General features: G+C 41.0%; 1 protein-coding gene across 3 annotated transcripts in view; it reads left to right on the top strand.

The window, feature by feature from the left end:
• Nucleotides 1–21,398, top strand: part of ERICH1 (glutamate rich 1) — a 100,747-nt gene that overhangs the window by 320 nt on the left and 79,029 nt on the right. For all 3 annotated transcript variants that reach the window (XR_005818296.1, XR_005818297.1, XM_040552008.1), the window contains exon 2: nt 13,352–13,543. Coding sequence is in view for 1 of the 3 variants with exons in the window: in XM_040552008.1 (XP_040407942.1) it covers nt 13,352–13,543 (192 nt within the window). In the remaining 2 variants the exon portion in view is untranslated. The remainder of the gene's footprint in view (nt 1–13,351; nt 13,544–21,398) is intronic.

The following is a 21,398-nucleotide window of genomic DNA, read 5'->3' as shown; positions in this document are numbered from 1 at the left end:
CTCGCTCCCAGGCTGCTGCCGCGGTTCCCCCGTGGCCGTGGGGCTGGGAGCGCTGGGGGAAAACAAAGCTGAGCGGCCCGAGCCCAGCTGCAGCCCGCTCGGTGCGTGTTCGTGCCCTGCGGGGCTCCTTGCCTCCTATCCCCCTGTGCGAGGGGGAAAACGGGGGGGCGCGGGGGCACCCTGTGCCCCTAGGGGTCAGGGCGGCCGGGCCGCGAGGGGCAGGGCTGAGGGAGCTTGGGGCAGCTCTGGAGGAGGTGCAAAGCCGGAGAAGTGATCGCTGCTCCGGGTACAGGCACTGCCAGGCGTGGTGGTGGCGGGTGGGGTAACTGCCTGCCTGCTGTCTGCATGCCCCTAACGGAAGAGCTGCGCGCCGCTGTCCGGTGGGAGAGCGTGAGTTGGGAACAGCGAGCTCGTTCCCTTGTAAGTAAACGTGGGGCTTTAGGGCTGAGAGCAAGGAAAGCAAACGCCAAAGGGCTCCAGCTTCTTAAAGGTTGACTAGAGAGCTGCTTGTTTCTCTAAGGTGGATGAAAAAGCTAAACCGATCGTGCTGAGCGACTGCCTTTAATGTTAGGAACTGCTCCTGTCCTCTTCAGCACCTCTAAAGGACGCTGGCTTGAGACTGGGAATAAAATACAGCAAGGAGTAGAAGGATGATGGGATACCTTGTGGTCGCCTGGGGTGAAACGGCAAAGTTGAAACAGTGTACAACTTTATCTGCACAGGCTTGGCACCTGATAGCCTGTATGGGAACTGATGACTTGCTATTCTGTAAAACTATATGCCTTTAAGGGAAAAAAGTGTCTCAGAAAAGAGCTGAAAAAGGTTTATTTGCATCTCCTTAAGGTCTCTTTTAGTCCTGTGTATATAGATCATGTGTTTGTTTTTGGTTTTTTTTTGTGCGTGTCTGTATTACAAATGAGCACTTGAAGACAGAACGAAAGGGATGGTCAACAGCTTGTAGATTGTGGGACTAATTGTCATTGAAGAGAATCCAAATTACTTACAGGTACCTACACTGCTGGCGTACTAAGTAAGATATAAGTAGGATTGACTTTGCCAGCACTAGGTAGGACAGGCCTAGCTGAGAAAGTCAAATGCTTTTGGGTTTTGTATGTGTTTTTTAGTTGTTTTTCGGTCACATGTACCAATGATAGATAGCAGGGCTAGATGAACCAGCATTTCTCATTGTATGCATTATTGACAGAATGATTATCTTTACTGCGCTGACGAATTTGGAGTTCACAGCTGTTAAACATCATCAGTTGCTGCTTCAAAGCCACATTCATTGTTCTTGAAAGCTTGTGTGGTTCCAAGGTAATGCTGTCATACAGGTTTATAGGGTGCTGCTCCAGCTGCTGGAGGGTAGGCTTAAGGTATGGGTGTAGGTGTCATACACATCACTGACCTTCACTGCTAAGAAGTGCTACAAAACTTAGAATGCTGTAAGAAGTGATACTACAGGACGCTTCCTGTCTGAGATTTGGGTAGTTACAAGAACAGCAATGCTTAAAAAAAGACTTCGGAACAGTGAGAACAGTGCTTTGAGGAATGCCATCTCTGCCTTTTTGTGATAAGTCTTAGGTTTGGGGCAGGAAGCTCATACTTTTATAGGGATTGAAATGAGATGGAGAGTTGTTTGTTTGGTTTTGTGGTGTTTTTTTCCCAGTTTTGTGGGTATGGTTATTATTTTTTTTTTAGCTTACTCTTTTGAAATAATACTTTGGAGCATTTCTTCGCTACTTTTCAGAATGGTCATGAGAGAGAGACATGATTCTGTGTGAAGATGCTAGGATTGTTTTTTTTAGGATTGAGTGTATATACTGTTATTTGGTAAAAGTGGGGAAGGGGTGTCATTTCTGGGCTTGGTGTTTTATCTTGTTTTTTAAACAATCAATATGTGGTGTCTTTCATTCCACAAAACTAGCTTTTAAGCTGTTAATTAGTAGTTTCCAACTATCTAGAAAGATAGTCTATGGATTATCTTTCAGCAATCCTCAAAAAGTCACCAGGTTGTCATTTCCAGTAGGCATTTTTCTGGTTGTCTTTAGTTCAAAAGGTTGAAATTAATGTGTCTAGAAATGTGCACTTCTATTGAGGGTTGCTTAACGGCTTATATTAAAGTACCCTTTATAACTAACAAGAAAAGAAAAATCCTCTCTCACTGAATCTTCCAGTACTTGGTAATGATGGGCTATTTAATATGATATTGATTTGTTGTATGTGTGTGGGGACATCTGCAGAAATTGTTGGTTCTTATGTCACAATCAAATAGTCACAGCAAAAAGGGGTATATTTACTCCCTGAGGATAGTGATGTAGACATGCAGTTGTACTTACATTTTATAGAAGGGTTTATGCCCATTGATACTACCCCTGATAGTGGTTGTTTCCTAAATACTTTTATTTTAGGCATCTAGTTTCCTACAAGCAAAGAGAGCAAGCTTGCTTTAAAATTTCCAGATTTTTTTCTTCCTTTTCAGCAATCTAAACTCTGAATTGCTTTTTTTCACTGGTTTTCAGCTATTCTTACAGCAGTGCTTCAGGCCATTATTGTACCGCTGGTTTGTTTTCCCTGTTACCTGCAGCATCTACTGTAGGATCACTTGATGATGCCAAAGGTGTTTCTGTATTAGAACGGAACAAGGGCCTGACAAGATCTAGTAAAAACTTGCTGTGGTTGCTCAGAAGGAAAAGGCTACTGCTTTAACTTCAACCAGCATGTGTGTGCTACAATGTGCTTGCTTCAGGCCATATGTTCTTTGCATCTCTAAAGCAGGGTAAGAGTTTTTCAGGTGAAGTGGTCTCGCTGAAGTAGGGTTTAAACTTTCTGAAATCTAGAAAGTTTATACCTCTGCTGGCAGGGCTGTTTTTGGTGGCCAGTGATGTTGAAGTGCACAGTTTGGGCAATTCATGTTTTTTCCTCAACTCCTCCTGCACTTCCCCACTCCCCATCTGCTTCTTGAGAAGAGAGGGTAAGTCATGTCTCCTAATGCCAGGATTTATGCTTGGCCCAACCTTGAGTAGCAAGAATTATCATTTTTAATCGGCAAAGTTGAGCTTCTTTCTTAAGAATGTGCATGAGATCTCTAGCTCTTTTGAGTGGGGTCTGTTTGGTTGTGCAGTGTGAGCAATGTATTGTGAAAGGCGCCTGGAAGCACAGGTAGCATGCACAGATTGGTGCGGTGGTGAAGATGCTGGGTTTTCCCAGGACTGTAGTAAGAATACCCAGCTTAACAAGGCTTCACCACGAGGCACGCAGGGTTCTTACGAACAGCTGAAACAAAATCCTGATGTTCTCATTGTGATGGCTGCGTGTCTTATTATCTGCATCCTGTGTCATGTCAAGTCAAGTTTATTAGATGTCTGGGAGCCTGCGGTCGCGACTGAGGTGGCCTACTGAGAGATCTCTAAAGCCTTTGTTGAGACAGGGTGGCACGATCTATTAGTCAGAGTCGTATTGAACTACACAGTCATGTAGAACTCGCTGACAGATGTAACACCAGTATTACTGATTTGAAGCTGCGATGTGACACAGATCGTGCTTAGTGAAGCTGAATCAGTTTCATCTTAGCTAAGAAGAGAAAATAAACGTCTGCTTTCTGTAGTGAGTATCTTACTGTTTTGTATCTACAACTGCCATGAACTGTGGTGGTCTGGGTGCCCAGAGGTCAACCTTTGGTAAATCACTTGCCTGTTGTGACTTACTGCTTAATTTAGCTGAATACAAAAGTGCGGGGTATGCAGTCACTTCTATATTTTTTCCTTTCCTTCCTTTCTCCTCAAATGACTTGTGTTAAGCCATATACTTAAATGAGTTGCTCTCGTTCAAGAGTTGCCTCAAAGAAAGGGAGAATGATAAATTACTGAAGTTTCGGGTAGCAGTGATTTTTCCATGTATAATAAAACGTAGTGCTAAGTGAAAAGATAAATGGAGACGCTTTTTTATGGACTGCTGTATTACAGCACAAAGCTGGAAGTTCTTTAAGCTATGTAGTTATTGAACTGTGGTAAAGAATAGGATGAGTAAAATCTAGGCAATTAGTATCTGATTTCAATGTCTAATGGGACATGGAATGCTAATGGATGTTGTTTCGGAGAGAATAACAACTGAGGTCTTGAGACAAACCTTAAGATGGTGAAGTTAGTATTACACAGTAGATTAAAAATGACAACATCTGAGCTTCTCATGCAGCTCCTCATGATGTTATGGTTAACAACTGTTCTGAGATGCAGGCAGCTGACATCTAGCAGCTCAAGCACAGACTTCATGTGCCCTTGAATACAAGTAAATTCTATTTGATGCCCAAGCAGTGTGTGCTCTTTTTCCACCTAAATAAATTCTAATAGCTTTATTAAGACTAAAGTTACCTGCTGTATGGAATGTCAGTGAGATAAATTGTAAAACTGGAGGAGAGGACTGTTCCCACCTTGTGTGGACATTCAGCCAAAAAATGTACAATTTTCCCTTTAAGCTGTCATTCATGGTATTTCAGGGTAGTAGAACCGTAAGGTTCTATATGGAGAGGCGATTAAGCAGCAGAAGAAACTTAAGTGAACTATTTAGTGCTTCCACTTCTTGAAGGGCCTCCACAGTCTGTTGGGATAAGTTATATGTATTCAGACACAAGTTGGTCTCGGTGTGAGTAGGTGTGTAAAATTATTTCTTCCAGTCCTTCAGATTAGGTGGCCTTAGTGCTCTTTCTGGCCTTAAGGTACAAGTGAACTCAATACTGAAATTTGAAGCCGAAAAATTACTTGGCAAATTCATCAAGAAAGAATTTCAGTAAATAAGAGCTTTTAAGAAACAAGGACTGCAGGGTGGCACGTGCTTTGACCAAGCACAAGATCTAAGATCTGTTGGCCTCTGTGTCTAGGCCTACAAGGGCCTCTTTCATGAGATTGTCTGCTTCAGCCTGAATTTTCTGCAGCAGCTCTTTTAGACCTTACTTTTATCCCGTTTTGTCCTTTAGCTGCCCTCATAAGAACCTCTTACCATAGCTTCTCCTGCAGGATGAGGGCTGGAACAGAAAGTGAAATACTGTAAAATCGAAAGCTTCCCATTTCTAAATTCGTAACACTGTACCGTGACCACAGCCAGAATTCTGTATATCTTGCACCCCTTTTTCCTTTTGAAAGATAGTTTGGTCACCCTACACCAGTGTTTTGCTTCGGCTTGCACACATTCTGTCTATGGTGGAATAGAAATATGTCAGGCTTGGCAAAGCTGGTCTCATTGGTAGCAAGAAAACTATAACTTTTTTCTTTTCTTCCTCCTGAGTTCGACAAGAGCATCCCTGAAGTATGACGTACACCCTTATGGCATGGGCATCTAGGTTGGCAGCAGGTGATCTTTAAGGTCCTTTCCAACCCAAGCCCTTCTATGTACTCAGTACAGCTTCATTTGTACTGAAAGCATTTTGGATGCCCGTTGGCTGGCCATCTGAATTGCTGTCTGGTATACACACCAGCTCTCCTTGGGGGGGGTGTCTAATGTCTAATCTGAGTATAATGCCTTGCACGTGTCTATCACTCGGTGGTGTAACTTCAAACTGAATTTTGTTCCTGGTGTCTGCAGTGTGAACTAGGTGCTACTTGTCTTTCTGAGACTTGCACTGATTCTTTGGTCATGGCTCTGTGTGTCAGGCCAAACAAATACAAGGTTCATCAGCTTGGCCAGCCGAGCAACTCCTTCAGAAATAATCCAGAAGACCTAAAACATGAAACTCGGTCTTGCATGATTGAAGGGGAAGTAAGCTTTGTAGAAAATGGCTTAATGGGAGATGGAGAACAGCTGATATCCAGAAGTACCCATCAGTTTTCCACCTGCTAGCTGGTAAAAAAAAAAAAAAAAATGGCAGTCTGGCTAACATTTTCTGTACGCAGTGGTCTCTTAAAACACTTCTACACCCTGAGTCTTACTGAAATCCAAGCATGTTAACTTTTTTTTTTCCTTCTCCATGTGGTGTCCTCGAGTGTCACTGGTCAAGAGTTGACTATCTAGCTGTGGTTAGGACGAGCAGGGTATCCACATAATGGGATTGTTGAACTTGGCTGGACAAGGCCCTAAGCAAGCTGCTCTAGCTCACCCTGCTTTGAGCATTGGGGTTAGGCTGGATGATGGCTGGAGGTCTCATCCGTTCTGTGACCATTCTGTAAAGGGACTGTCCCATCAAAGCCTTCATAGGAGATGTAAGATACTTGCATAACAAAAGGGACTTCAAGGATTTGAATTCTCTTGAGTATCAGAGAGTAATTGTGTGCTGACTGTTCAGATGAACTGTACGTTTTAATGAAGCCTCGTCCATAGTTCTGTGTGTGCATTATCGTTATCAGCTCTTCCCATCCTCTTCTGTCCTGCTGCACTCATATCTTCTCAGCATTAGCAGAAATAATGCGTTGAAACATCTTCCACATAGCTGGCTTCGGAAGAAATACCCGGTTCCCTAGTTGCCCGGCACTCCTGTCTGTAGGAGAGAGAGATCAAGTAGGGCAAGTCACAAGCCTCTCGGAGCTCTGTGTTCAGCACTCCCGATGCCGTTTATTTTATTCTTGCTGCCCAACTCCTATTTGAGTAGGCAGCAGGCAACCAATTGAGGAACGCGGCGGGGGTGCTCACAGTATACGTGGCAAGTAGCCAGAAGTACGCGGCGAGCATTCTCCACAGAAATGCTTTTTGAGGACAGCGTCCTCCTACACTCAGCCGGACAGGAATGCTTCTGCTGTTGATCAGAACTTTATTTGTTTAGTTATTCATCCTGCTTTTGTTACAGTCTGTGGTGTTAACTGAGTTTTCAGTCATGCTGTCAGCTCCGGGGGGACCGTCATAAATCTGCAGTGCTGCTCCTGTCTCGGCACTTGTGGGCAGTTTGCACGTGTGCGTAAAACAAGAAACTTAATGGTGTCAGTTCAATACTCAAATACCAAACAATGCATCTATTCGAAGGAAGGCTTTTCAGTCTTAGACAGCTGTGTTGAAAAATTCCTGGAGGTTCACAATTTGTACCTCTACCCAGTATATATTCAGTGCTCTATTTCTTGGAGTTCTTGTTTTGCTTCTGTTATGTCAAACTTCAGGTACCTGATGCTTTTTTTTTGTTTTTCTGATGTACTTCACTGTTTATACACACCAGTTGTCAAGAATTAGCTGTGGAAACAGTTTGGTACCTGTTGTAAGTTCTCCTTTCTGAAAATACTGGCTTCTTTTCATCACTGAGGAATTCCTGGAAAGATGCATCTTCGGGTGTTGCTTTAGTTTCATTATGCAGTAGGAAAATCCAGTGCTTTAAGGTACAGGCTGGGTGTTTTGGTAGCATTGTGTAACTTTGTCTGGAAAGAAAATAATTTTATTTCACTTCAGAAGTCTAAATAGAAATCCAATTCAGAAGACGATACCAGAGAATGTATGTTTGTTTTTTTATATATTTGTAGGTCTATCGGAATTGAAGTTTTCTACTGAAATACACCAACTGCTATCTTCGTTTTGTGACTGCAGCTCTACATCAAACATGCAAGGCCCCGTTGGCTTTTGTTTGTTTTCTTTGAAGCCGTGTACTTCACTGTAAAATGACTTACGAACTTCCCTCACAGCTTTATTACCAGCCTGTGTTTAAATACAGTTATACTTTGAATGAAAATGCAGTGACTGTCTGTCTTCCACCGTTGGCTTCTTAAACCGGTATCTGCTTCTACCATAAGCCACATCGCACTTCCTTTTCTTTAAGTGGAAAACTTGATGTCAGTGGGATTTATATGAGGAACTGAAGCAAAATCTAACCCTAATGCTTTAAGTGTAGTTTATATGCATTTCTACTTACTGCTCTTAAATGTGACTGTGCCTTAGGTGCTCTTGGTGGGCACTATGTGCAAACCAAATTTAGGATCTTGATTACTATACGAAGATCATTGTGTTCTTTACCCTTAAAAAAAAAAAAGTGCAGTGGGTATAACTCAACGTACTTACGAATGTCTGCCTTGTACACTGTTAGTGCGTCTAATGAAAGTCAGCCTAGCTGCTGCTGTTTGTGTTGTGTCTCCTTTTTGCTGGCTCTAATGTCAGAGACGTGTTCTAGATTCTTCGTGTTCTAAGTCTATCAGATAGTGGATTTAATGAATCTAGAAGTTGGTTTTTTTTTTTGTAATAGCTTTACCGTTATGTTTGGAAAACTTTGATTTCCCTAGTGAGCTTCATAACCAAGACATTTTTTTTTTCTATTTCCTTTTAAAAAACGCAGGGTGCAGTGTGATCACATACACCTGAGCTTTGGCTTAACTTTTTTTTTGCATGTCAGTAACTCAGTGTTCATCCTAGATCACTCCAGGATTCCTCACAAGGTTAAATGCAATCTTCAGGAGTCAGATCTAGCTTGTTGTTGTTGTTGTTAGAAACATTGCTGTAGGAGTTAGAGTTCAATGCAAGTGACTTTCCTAACTACTTTATTTTGACCTGTTAGTTTTTCAGCTTTCTTCTAATAAACTTCTAGATGCTCATCAATGCATTTAGTCTGGCAGTTCTTATTCACTACTAGTTTCTAATAGTTTTGTGACGTGGTCTTATGCAACCTTATCCTTGAGCTATGTAACAGTTCTCACCATTTCATACTTAAAGTTCTTTTGGCATTCGTTTGCTTATATTAAACAGCCAAAGCTCTCCTTATTCTTCCGTGTCTTGCTGGGTGTTGCAGAAACTTTTCTGTCTGCCCTGGTTTGAGTTCAGTAGCTAGCTTGTGTGCAGCAGACTTAAGGCTATGTAGTGTTACCAGCAAGGTCTTTCTAGGTTCATATTTTAATGTTGTACATCTTCCTGTCTCAGATTAAAAAATATTTTGCCTGGCAGAGTCTTGGATCACACTGTCATTGTACATGACTTTAATCACGGTAGTGGCTGGGTCTCTCCCATGATTGATAGTACACACAGGTTTTCTTCTGTAGTCATTTCCAGTTTATTAATCTCCACTTAGGAATTTTTGCTTGTCTTTCTAAGCATGGAGGGCCCCCCACACCAACAAAAATATAGTCCTTAAGGCTTCATTTTTCTCTTTTATCTTTATAACCTTGTTAACAGAGGCAGTGTCGGTCTAGCTTAGTCCTTCCATGCAGGAAAGGAGCAGAGACTCTCTTCAAACCCTTAGAATTTGGTCCGGATCCTTCTGTTAATATTATTACTGTGCAGTGCCTCCTCTTCACCATTTCTGTGATACTGTGAAGTTTCCCTCTTGCAGGGTTGAACTGTGTTTTCGGTCCATTCAGCAACCTTGGCACAACATGCACAGCTGTGACCCTCCACACCACATGCACCTGTGAGCACGTGCAGTATGAGGTCTGGCAAGTCCAGGTAGATTTGAAATGCAAAGTCATCTTTAGCTGATGATTATAGAAAGAATAATGCTCTTCTTGTCTGCAGTATCTCAGTTTCAACAGCATATACAGAGGCATTAAAAAAAATAATCTACCTGTTATCACTGCTGAAGTCCTGTCACCTTCCTAGAAGGGAAAGAGCGCAAAAAAATGTGGTAAAAACTTCTTTGCAATTTTGTTTATGCTCCTGTTTGGGTTGTAAAGACATCAAATAGACAAATCTTCCCACACGCTATACTGAACTAAAATTATAACTCTGCTGTGATGACACAGAACCCCAAAATGTGGGGGTTCCTGTGCCACGTTCATCTAAGCTGGAGGCTTAGAGCTTCCTCCTATTGTCCCTGTGTGACCAGGTGTTCGGAACGGTGTCTCCCTTTACTAATGTGTAACTATGGGGAAATTTTTCCGCATGTTGCAGAATACATTCCCTGTGAAACTCAGAAAGCATCTTATTGTTTGTATCCTAGTGAAAATTAGAGCTCTCCAGAGACAGTTATACGTGAATACACTCAAGAATGTCCTCCAAGACTTAGAAGACATTAAACCCTCTGATGCCGTGCACATCCGCACTGTATGTGTGTGGCAACTTGCTGTCGTTCAGACTCCAAATACCTCATTCTTCATCTTCCTGTATTTTATAGTCAACTCATGAGGTGTTCTAAAACCACATCTCCAAATTGCTTGTGATTGTTCAGAAAGAAGTCTGCTACCAAGAGTGGAAATGTATTCCTGGGCTCTTGAAAGAGCCCGCAGATCTGCAGTTCCTCCCTCTGTTATATTGACCGGAAAACAACCCAATAAATATCTGCACATGCTTAGCTGTGCTACTGGCATGCTGAGAGCGAGTATTATTCCATTGTGGAGCTCTGCGATGTTAGACGTATCTCTGATTGCAGATGTTTTTCCTTGAATTTTCTTAAATTGCCTATCTCCCTTTAAGAGGTAGTTATTTTTAAGGGTCTGAGCAGTTTGTACCAGGTTTACAGATGCTGCATAGTACCAAAACCTCCAGGTTAAGGAGGGTTTTGAATGGGGAAGAAAAGTTCTTTAGCATCAGGCAAGAACAGCGTCCTGTGGTTAAGCCAATACTCATGGATATCACAGGATTTTATCTGTTTAGTAATTGCAGCAGGAAAACCCTGAGGAAATGGTATCCTCTATCATCTGAAAAATCTTTTTGGTAGCTTAGCTCTGCGGTGCAAAGAAGCAAAGCAGATTGTTTCTTTGAAACATGTAAAGCTGTTGAGCGTGGCAGGATAGGTATTCCTCAGAGCAAATTTCCTTGCTCCTTGATACACAGGACAAACTTGATCAAAAAGGTTAGGACCACAGGCAGGTTTCTTTGTTTTGTCCAGGCAAGAGTATATTTAGGACTTCAAGTATCTCAGACTAAATTAGTCTTTTTTTTTTTTTTCCAGCTACTCTAATGATACTACGTTTTTATTTTCCCAAGGAAGGCGTGCTGCTGAGTTGCATTCCTTCCTGCTGCGTTCAAATGGCCCCGGAGGTGTTCAAGGCCAGGCTGGATGGGGCTTTGGGCAGCCTGGTCTGGTGGGAGGTGTCCCTGCCCATGGCAGGGGGGCTGGAACTGGGTGGTCTTTAAGGTCCCTTCCAACCCAACCCATTCTGTGGTTCCTTGTCTGGTTCCAAACAGGGAACTTGTCATGCCCTACATGTTGCTGCTGCCCATTTCCATTCTGTTGTGGTTACAGGGACTTATCGCTCCCCTGAGGAGGTACCTCTCAGTACTGCAAAGCTGCCACCAGGTGTGAAAATACCACAAAGAGCTCCCCCACTTTGCACCCAGCTTCTTCTTCCTGTGTTTGTGCTGAAAACCAGAAAGATTGGATACTGCTTGTGTTGGCAGATAAGCCACATCTTTGCTGAAGTAACTCCATTGCTGTTAATGATCTAGATACATGTTTCACAAAAATCTCTCTAGCTTAGAAATAATGCTTTCCTAATATTTGTACCCTCCAAAGGCAAGTGTTGTACAGCTTGCTTTCTCAAAACGTAGGTTTTACAGATGAGGAGAACCCATGAGAATAAGAACATCATAAAACTGATCTCATATTGCTTTCCGAAGCAATGCTAATGTGCATTTGAGTATAGGAATTTATTTTTAAAATGAAAGAAGGGGGTGTTTGAATGGATGACTAGAAAAATCCAATTTTAAGGTGGGGAGCATAACCTCCACTGTAGCTATTAGGAAGCTGGTTCTCTTCAGCAGATTTGGAGAAAGCGTGTTTCCATATATAGCTTCATCAGTATCTCAGTGAGCACTTGCTTTGGGAGAAGAGCTTCCTCAGTACAAGTGCTTGAATGTCAATTTGGTAACAGCACTACTGAATTTCAGTAAAATGTTGCAGTGTTAGTAGCTGTGCTCAGGGAAAGGATCCGGAATAAACTTCTTGATAACTTGCTTTAAAGTCAGAGATCTGCAAAGACCAGTAAACTTTTTCTTACCGCGCTGTTTATTTCTGTCTGCTTTCTCTAAATTTCCTGTAAGGCCAGTATATGTGGGTTTTGTCTTTCTAACTGTAGACCATCTGGGCAAGGAAACATTATTAAAAGAAAATACACGTTCAATGCACATTCAGTTGTTGAAATCTATCTTTCTGGGAACAATAGTTTTAACACCTTGCAAAATGGATTAATTCTTAAAGGGGGTGTCACTGGTTGCTTGTCACAGGATTTTTCATGTCACTTTATGATGGATAAGTGTAGAAAAAATAAATTCAGGCATCATAGGCAATGCTTTCTGCGCAAGTACCTCTTCAGGCTTAACTCTTTTCTTAGGTCTCTTGATAAAATCAATGATTATTCAAGAGATGGGGTCCAAGCTAAGAGTTAGTGATTATGTATAAGCTACTAGGAGCTCAAAAAAGGTTGAACAAGGTGTTCTCAGCAACAGCTATTCATTTACATGACCATTGAAACATCACCAAGGTGCATGTGGGGAGATGGCAGGAAGATGAAGCTTTTCTATCCAGGACTGGTGGTTCAAGGATTTCTCACCTTGGTGAAGTTGATTCCTTAGCTGTGGAGGAAAGCCATTTATTGAAGAGACTTATCTGATCATACTACACTCTTCTGTAAGCTGCAATCTCCATGCAGGATTACTTTAAGAATCTTCACCAAGTCACTTGTACGGTGCCTCTACACTTTCTGTTAAACTTACAATTGGAATCAAGATTACATATTTTTCTCCAAATCTCTCTTCCTTCCTCCTCACCTCCCCACCATCCTGCAATATCTGGTTGACCACGTAGAATTTACGAAACAAAGGATGTTCTGCAATAGACAAATGTTTTTAGTGGTACTTTATAATTTTATAGAACATGTTTCAATCACTTGAAGCAACATGCATGCATTCATATAAAGATGATAATTTTGTTGATGACTAGATTATTTACGTATTATTTTTTTTTACTCAAATGCAAGCATCATTTGATTAAGTAGTAGCAGATTGCAGGTGTCATGAGAAGGTGGCCCATAAGAGGAAGAGGCGTATAAGAATACTGCTACTTCTGTGGAAATAATGAGGTTACCATGTGTTCTGCTACTGTCTAATTTTAGTTTTTCCATGTGATTAAGCAGTTGTAGCTTACTGATTTTAATGAGCGATTCAATTGCAATGCCTCTGCCAGAAGAGACCTGCAATTCGAGCAGCCTTGTAACACTTGTGTAGGAAGATGCTTGTTTTTAAAAGAAATTTTAAAATTAATGTGTGTTTAGCCTGCAAATGTACTGTGTTAATTTATTGCCAAAATCTAGTCAAACGTATGTCATGTCACTAGTGAACTCTGGGGTTTTAAAGTTGGTTTATTCTCATGCAGTTTAGGACTTAATATATTAATTTTGATTTTATTACATGGGAGAGATAGGGACTACTGAAGACAGACTTGCACTGAATGTTTTTATTTTTTAATGTCTTCAACCACCTTTAAATCACTGATTTTTTTTCTATTTGAAAATGTTTTATTCCCACACAGTGTTCATAAGGAACGTACTGAAACGTCTCTATCCTGAAACTTCATCATCTCTTGTGCATACTTCGAGTGGAAAGGAGGAGGTGGTTCTCAGAAATCCGGGCTCAAAATCCGGAGAGAAGGACTTGGAAAATGTTCAGACTCTGTCAGCAGCTGCCAGTACATCAAGTGATGCACCCAGCAAATCATTTCAAGGTGAGACTGCATGCTCTTTTTTTTTTTCTGATAATATGCTCTTAAATATAATTCCTTTACTTGAGAACAGTGTAGTATCTACTTTTTTCATTCAATTGATGCTAGCAGACAAATCTGAATAAAAGTGCTAGTGGTACTTGATACCTAGAATGCTTGCAGTCAGTGCATAAGTCCTCTGACAGCCAAGAAATAGCCTTGGTGTATGTGTGTGTATGCAGTGTCTAGCAGTAGCTAATACGAAGCTGGAGCCATGAGCTGGACTTCTGATCCTAGTGGGTCCCTTCCAACTAGGGATATCCTATGATTCTGTAAATGTCTTTTATCTGTTTAACAGTGAGAAAATTAATTATACTGGTACAGCTCTGCTCAACTATTAGAGTTTGGAAGGATTAGATTGGAGGGGGTACAATGATCAGCAGTAATTTTCTGCCCTTGCGTTGCAACAGAAACCCCAGGTGGTTGTAAACCCAACAGAAGGTAAATACTAGTTCAGGCAATACATCCGTGCCCTGCTAAAGAGCGTTATTTTCAGTGTGTATGTGTGCGCTGAAAGCGATGTGAATATTTTGACAGGTAAGTAAAAGTCTTTTTTTCAAATGGTTGTAAAACATGGGTGCTATTGCCAAAAGGTGACAGAGCTGTGAAATGAAGTAGCTGTGGTATTACTTGTGGGTGAAAGGCTCTGTGCTTACATGTAGAACAAGTGTGAATTGCTTTGTGTTGTAGCTCACCTAAAATCAAATTTTGCTGTAACTGAAAGAGGTCATTAAACTGTTTGACTTGAAATACAAAGGCACGTTTCTTTAGAGTATAAAAAGCTTTCTCTGGGGATGGTGCTTAGCTAGACCTGTTACTCACAAACAGAGAAGAACTGATCACAGATGTGGTGGGGGACAGGAGATTAAAGTCCCAAAAGAAATGAGTAAATTGGCTAGTAGAATTAGAACCCTGTACTACATGAGAACAGACTTTTGTTGTTCAGGGATCTTGGTAGGATCCAATGGAAGACTGGTCTGAATATACAAAGAAGCTTGGGAGAGTTGGTTGATCGTCAAGAATAACCTTCTCGAAGCACAAGAACAGCCCATTTTGTCATGCAGAAAGCTGAGCAAGTGTGGCTGGGAACCTGACTGAGCTTAGATATGTCAGGAGTAGCAAAGGGAAGGTGAGGCAAGGCTAGCTGGGACAGCAAGGCAGTCACAGGGGGCAGTATCTTCACTGTGGAAGCAGTCCCACGGTACCTGAAAACAGAACAGAGCAGGTGTGGTAACAATAACCAGGCTCAACCAACGGTCCAGTCACACAAGGCTAATCACCACGTCCGTGGTCAAGCCAGTGAGTAAAATCTGAGTCAGGGTGTGCATCAGCTGGGGTATGTGGCCAGGTGCAGGCATGCTGCAGTCTGACTCAGGCTGGGATTGAGGGTCAGAGCCTCAGCTTGAAAGGCAGCTCCTGAGTGAAGTGAGGAGAGGCCCCAGTGAGGCGGTGCTTACACATCTTCATAAACAACTCTTTCTTCACAGCAGTCTGGATCGACAGCTGGCCATAAGTGCAGGCAGCTAAGCTTGTAGGAGAGGACTCTTGGACCCTATAGCACAGAAAGAAAGTAGAGAGAAGGGGAAAGCAGACATTAGCTTTTGTGAAATGCATTTGTGAGGCATTCATGAGATGTGGGAAGAAACAAGAAGCAAGGGGGCAGCGTCTGGAAGGCTAAAGGAAATGTGGCCTAACTGCTCAATGTGCAAGGAACTAGTAATTAAAGACAAGGAAAAGGCTGAGGTGCTTAGTGCCTCTTTTGCCTCAGGTTTTTACTGTTAAGATTTGTCCTCAGGCCTCCAAGGACCCTGAGCCTAATGATAAAGTCTGTGGGAAAGAATCATTACCTAGAGTAGATGATGATGATGGCTGGGGAGTACTCAAGCAAATTGCATGTCGGTGGGACAAGATGGTGTGCATCCAGGGGATCTGGCTACTGGCTTGTGAAGCTGCTTTCTATCATCTTTGAAAACTCATGGTGACTAGGAAAGACAAACGTTATACCCATTTTTCAAGAAAGGCAAGAAGGAGGATCTGGGAAACTGCAAACACGTTATAGAGTAGATCCTTCTGGAAGATATTTCCAAGCATGGGAGGGACTAAAAGGAGACAGGGAGCAGTAAGCCTTGATTTAACAAAGAAAGGTTGTGCCTCATCAACCTGATTGCCTTCTATGATGGCATGATTGGCTTGAAGACAGGGACAACACCATACATGTTGCTTAATTTTTAGCACGTCCTTCAACGCAGCCTACCACAGTGAGTATTCTCATGAGTATTCTCATCACCAAAGTGGTGAGATATCAGCTAGGCAAGTGGATGATCGGATAGGTGGATAGACTGCCAGTCGTCAAAGTTGGTGATCAGCCATACGAAGTTCAATAGATGCCTTTGTGCTAGTGTGGACCTGGGGGATTAATACTGGACTGCAAAGCCCTGTGCCTGGCACAGAGTAACTTACAGGGCAGGCTGGGGATCAAAGCAGCTCTACCAAAAACGACCTGGGGTGCTGGAGGACACCCAGCCAGGTGAGTCAGCAGAGTGCATCCTTGCAGCAAAGAAGGCTGACTACAAGTTGTGCTGTATTAGCAATATAGCCAGTAGGTCAAAGGAAGCAGTCGTACCTTTTGTGAGAACGTAGTGAGAGTAGCACCTTACTTGGGTGAGACTGTATTGGAGTGAGGCCGTACTGGAAGTACTGTGACCAGTGGGATCCTTAGTAGAAGGAAGGTAGGGACAAACTAGAGCGAGTCTAGTGGCAGGCACCATGACGGTCAGAGAGCTGGATCGCCTTATGTATGAGTAGAGACAGAGAGAAAAAAAACTTCCTTTAAGTTTTGAGATAAGTAGGAGGAAGCATCCTTACTTTAGCTACCAAATGGGTGGAGGGAGTAAACAGAAGACTGAACTGTACGACAAACACATTGAGGCAGGTATGATTCCCCAGGGCGGGGAGGCAGGTGGTAAAATTCAGCCTTGAGGCTGATCAAGCATTGGAATGAGTTGCTTAGAAGAGGGTTCTGGTATCTCCATCCTTGGAGATGCTAAAAATTGAGCAATGTACTGGGAAACTTGATCTAATTGAATCAGTCTTGAATGACTGATGACCTCTCTAAGTTCTTTCCAACGACCACTATTCTATGCATCTGTTGCCTTTTAGTGTTTGTGGTTTTTGTTGTCTTTGTTTTGTTTGTGTTTTTGTTTTTTAACCAAAAGAAAAAAGCAAACCCTCCACTCCTCTGCAATGAGGATGGCTAGTAACAGCCTGGCTACAGTGCTTTCTTACATCTGTCCATAATGGAATTTGCCTTTGAAGGTTTGTGTGGCTGTTGTCCTGTGTTGCATCCAGTTAAAGTTACAGAACATTGCCTCCAAGTCTCTACTTGTTGCATTTCCATTTGTTTGCCCGGTTTGTTTTTCTGGATCCATACTTTTCTGAAGCTGATTGATAATGAGGCACAATTTGGAAGGCTGATAAAGCGTTAAACTTATGCTATAAAGTGATACTTAATAGCATTTGGAAAGAATTGTCATTTGGAAACAGTTAACTGTTTATTTCCTATGATGAAGACACACTGAATAAGTGTAACTACAGGGTAACTTCTTATGCTGAAAATGCCTTCATTTGTACTGAGTGCTTGGCGTTCCATATAAATTATGGTCTGCTCAAACTCCAGCTTGAAGTGGGAGGTGAGGAGAACTTAGTTAATCTTGTGATGTATAACTCCTCTGTTTTGTTAACTTTAAGAACGATGTTTTAGGAACCAGGTATAAACACGGGCTTTTTATCCAAAATCTCACTGCAGGTAAAATACAGCTCATGGGAAAGAGAAGGTGAAGCAAAAAAAGAACAGCTCCTTATCTCCTTATTTAGGATTTTCACAGTAAAGCAACAAGGCTGCCCTTTAAATTAGCAGCAAACTACCGGAGCTTATTTTCTGTTGGAGGCAAGTAAATGCTATGCTACTACAGAAGGGGTTCCGCCTTAATTGATGTTCTATAAATGTCTACTAAAAAAAGAGAAAAGCCTTGGAGAAGGTTGTAGGGATAGACTCACAGGAAAAGAGAAATTGGTTACCCAGCTGTGATGCCGGCAGATAACCATTCTTTTCTGGTAATGGCTTCATTCAAATTTAATAAGAGCTCTTGCATGAGTAGTCATTTACAAGTTGTGATTTTTATGGCATTGAACACTGAAAGTATATGTTTAGTGATAGGCTGTAAGATTTGGAGCAATCGACTGCGTAGTCTTGGAAAAAGAAAGGCATAAAGGCATTGATCAATTTTTCTGATCTTATATTAAGTAACCTCTTTTGTTTTTAGTACAACAAGGGTTATGGGCTTTGGTAATTATGAAAAAGCTGGCTGTTTAAGGGGGAGTAATCTGAGTTCAAGATGGAGCATGGAAAATGAGAGCGATTTTTAGCATAGATATGAACTCCTTCCTAGTTTGAGAGTGATTGTCAGTTCTACAAAAATGTACTGAAAATTTAAATTTAGTGTCAGTAAGAAATTGAGGATTTCCATAAAAGGAACTTGACTTAAGGCCCAAGTATTTTCTAGCATTAAGTAACAGCTTTTACTACAAAGCTTGTCACGATGTTCAGCTTGCCTTTAACACCAACTTTTAAATTGTGAAAATAGTGTTACCAATATTCACAAGCTAACCCCTGCCCCCCCAGATTCATGTATTTATTATAATGCCATTTGTAGCATTGCTGTAAGTGTATCTTGAAGTATAATAGGAAATATGTCCATAAAATTTTAAGATTGTACTTTTGAATCTTGATCCTGTAAATACTTGCATTTATATGCATCTTTTCAAATCAAGTAAGTTAAAGTTAAGATGCTGAAGTATTCAAAACACCAGAACCAGTGTTTATGGCTGGTTCTCATTTAATCTTGAAAGGTGTTAATAGTTTAGTATCAGAAATGATTGTCCCATAAAATTCCACACACAGTTCTGGAACTGAAGCTTACAGAATAGTTGGAGATGAAATAAAAATTCTGAGGGACACTGTCCTTTGTGACTACAGACTGATCTTCTGAATTACATTTTCTTACAGATGCTGGTAGTTCTGTTAGGGGTCGAGAAAACGTGGAGATGCCACTCTTCTTCTGAATCCCAAAGAGGGAGAATAATCGCTTATATCTCACTCTTAAAAAGATTAAGTGACTTTAAAAAAAAAAAAAAAAGAAAGAAATCCGTGGCCAAAATTTTGGGAGTATACTTTCCCTTTGGATTCTAATTTTCCTAAATCGATTTTTTCCCCTATTCTGCCATAGTATTCAGTAAGAAAATTAATTTAACCAAAAAAAAAAAAAGGATTTATTTAGCACTAGGACAATTAAATAAGACTTTCTAAACATTTCTTCCTTTCAGGAACCTGATTTTTTTCTATTGCAAGAGTTACAGCTCTTAATTTCAGAGGATTCCGAATAGAGGTTCTTCTTGCTTCAACATAAAATTTAAAGAGGTTCTAGACAGCCTGCTTTGTTACCTTAAACCTTTTAAAATCAAGGCAATTAACCTGAGCCTTGTTGAGTGCCAAAGTATTAAAGAGCAAATGGAAAACTGAAATCTCCTACAAAGAAGGGGATTTAACTTTCCTTTCCATGACCTTGCAAATATGCTTTTAAGTGTAAATACCTAAAAACTTCTTGTACTGAAGGAAAAGAAAAAGTGTCTAGCAGATGACTAAGGAAGCGTTTCTAAGTATAAATTACTCACTTAAATGTGGCCGTTGTCTAAATTTTGTATTTTGAGGATTGATTTTGTTCATTTCCAACCCTTTTTAGGGCAGGATCTACCTGCAACAAGGATTAATTTCATGGTGATGTTTCTCTTGAGACCTGTAATTCTGTGATTTCTTTACTTTTGTTGATACTTTAAAATCTCACTAATTACTCATAAAACCTTTAATAGTACATATTCAAAAAAGACTTCCATGCTTCTGGCTAGAAACTTGAGACTTGCTACCTTTCGAATTGAATTTTTAATGGCCTCCCTAATCGTGGGTCTTTTTCTTGGCCAGAATTATTAGCTATCTTTTAAGGGACTTGGGATTTACTGATTGATGTTTACCATCTTCGTTATGAAACTTAAAATCTAAGAAATGAAGATGAATAATTGTATACAGGTGAAATATATATATATGTTTTCCTTCAATGCATGTTTCACTTTTGGCTTTTTTCCCCTACTTCTGGAAACAAAATCGAAATGCAGAGGGCCTAGACAGTGTGAGATCTTGTGGAGACATCCTACCTATTCTTTTTTGTTTATTCCTTTTGTGGAAGTGTTAATAAAGAAAAATGTGAAGATATTACTATTCCAAAGGTCAAAGTTTTAATTCGGAGGGTTGGGGGAGAATACTATATTATTCTACCAGAGTAGACAAAAATGCAGTTTAATCCATGTTCTTAAAATAAAAATGTGAATCTTACCACCTGTGGAATATCCCAGCATCGCTGGGTTCCATATATGGATTTCCTGATAAAATTCAATGCAGCTGTTAGACTTTTCTTTCCTTGTGTGGGTTGTCCACCTTACCCTTTCCCTTAAAGTTATTAATGCTGTCAGTACACCGTGTTTCAGAAATTATTAGAGTTGGGATACATGGACTGTCTCCTTACTAGCTCTACTCCTGTAGTGACAGAAGCACCTAGAAGACAACACTTGTCAAAGAAATATATATGTATGTATATGGTCAGCACTGGCTTTCAGCTGATGAAACTGCTGAAGCGCATATGCTTAAGGACTCAAACTCTAGCAGCACACAGTGCAGTGAGCAGCTTTAGGGACTGGTTCAGCATCACTTCAGCAGTAAATTGCTCAGAAAGGCTGTCTATTGTGAATAAGCTCAAGAGCAATGGAGATTATAATTACACACCAAAGTGTTGTCACACAGTCTTGTGTTCTTCTCTCAAGAGTCTATAAATTCTCTCATTACATGCTTTATTACAATGGCTTTATGCTGTGCAAATGGAACAAATATATCCAAAAGCGAATGTTTGACAGAAGACACCAACCTCTTGTGGTTATGGTGGAAACAGTGTTCAACCAGATTTCTGAGTTGGTAGCTATATGCTTGAAAGGGAATGTAAAGATCTGGCGCTTGGGGGAGGAAAAAGATATTTATATCCTGTCTCTGTTCAGAGTGAGTGGGCTGCCTGTATAATATCTGTAACTTCAGTTGTGACAGAAACAGCCTTGTCATTTGGTCTCTGGTTTCCCTAGCAATGCTTTTTTGCTGCTGGTTGACCCGTTCTTTCCTTTTCCAGTGTTCTTGCATATGTACGTACACTTGCTCTTCTCTTCTACATCTTCATTTCAAACAGCTTAGCTTTCATAGAGAAATCTGCTGGCTTCTGTGACAACTGAAAGCAATTTAACAAATAGCTCATCTAATAGTATGTAGCAGTTGCTTAATTGGAGGAGAAAATGCCAGCTTTAGCTGTATGTGTAAACAAGCTCTAAACCTAACTGTAGCCAGCTGCAGGGAAGCTCATTACCTCGAGAAAGGAAACAGAAAATGGCTTGTGTAAGGTTATCTCGATAAAATGGACTTGTCTCAACTAGAGAGAGGCTGACAGACAATCCTGAGGTAAACCTAACTTCATTGTAGTTCGTGTGTGTGTTGGCATTTGCACTGTCCACTCTGGCTCCCTGTTTGAAATTATTTCAATGCATTAATGACAAAACAGGTTGTGCGAGATGCCTCTCATGCTCCCATGTACGCTGTGAGTGTAGAACTTCAGCTGTCATTGTCAAAATTGTAGTTATTCAGTCAAACTTCATGTTTGCACTGCTTGCTTCCTAC

This window comes from Cygnus olor, chromosome 3 (assembly GCF_009769625.2).
Source record: "Cygnus olor isolate bCygOlo1 chromosome 3, bCygOlo1.pri.v2, whole genome shotgun sequence".
Taxonomy (NCBI): Eukaryota; Metazoa; Chordata; class Aves; order Anseriformes; family Anatidae; genus Cygnus; species Cygnus olor.
The sequence above is the reverse complement of the archived record's forward strand: the minus strand, read 5'-3'. Positions and strand labels throughout refer to the sequence as shown.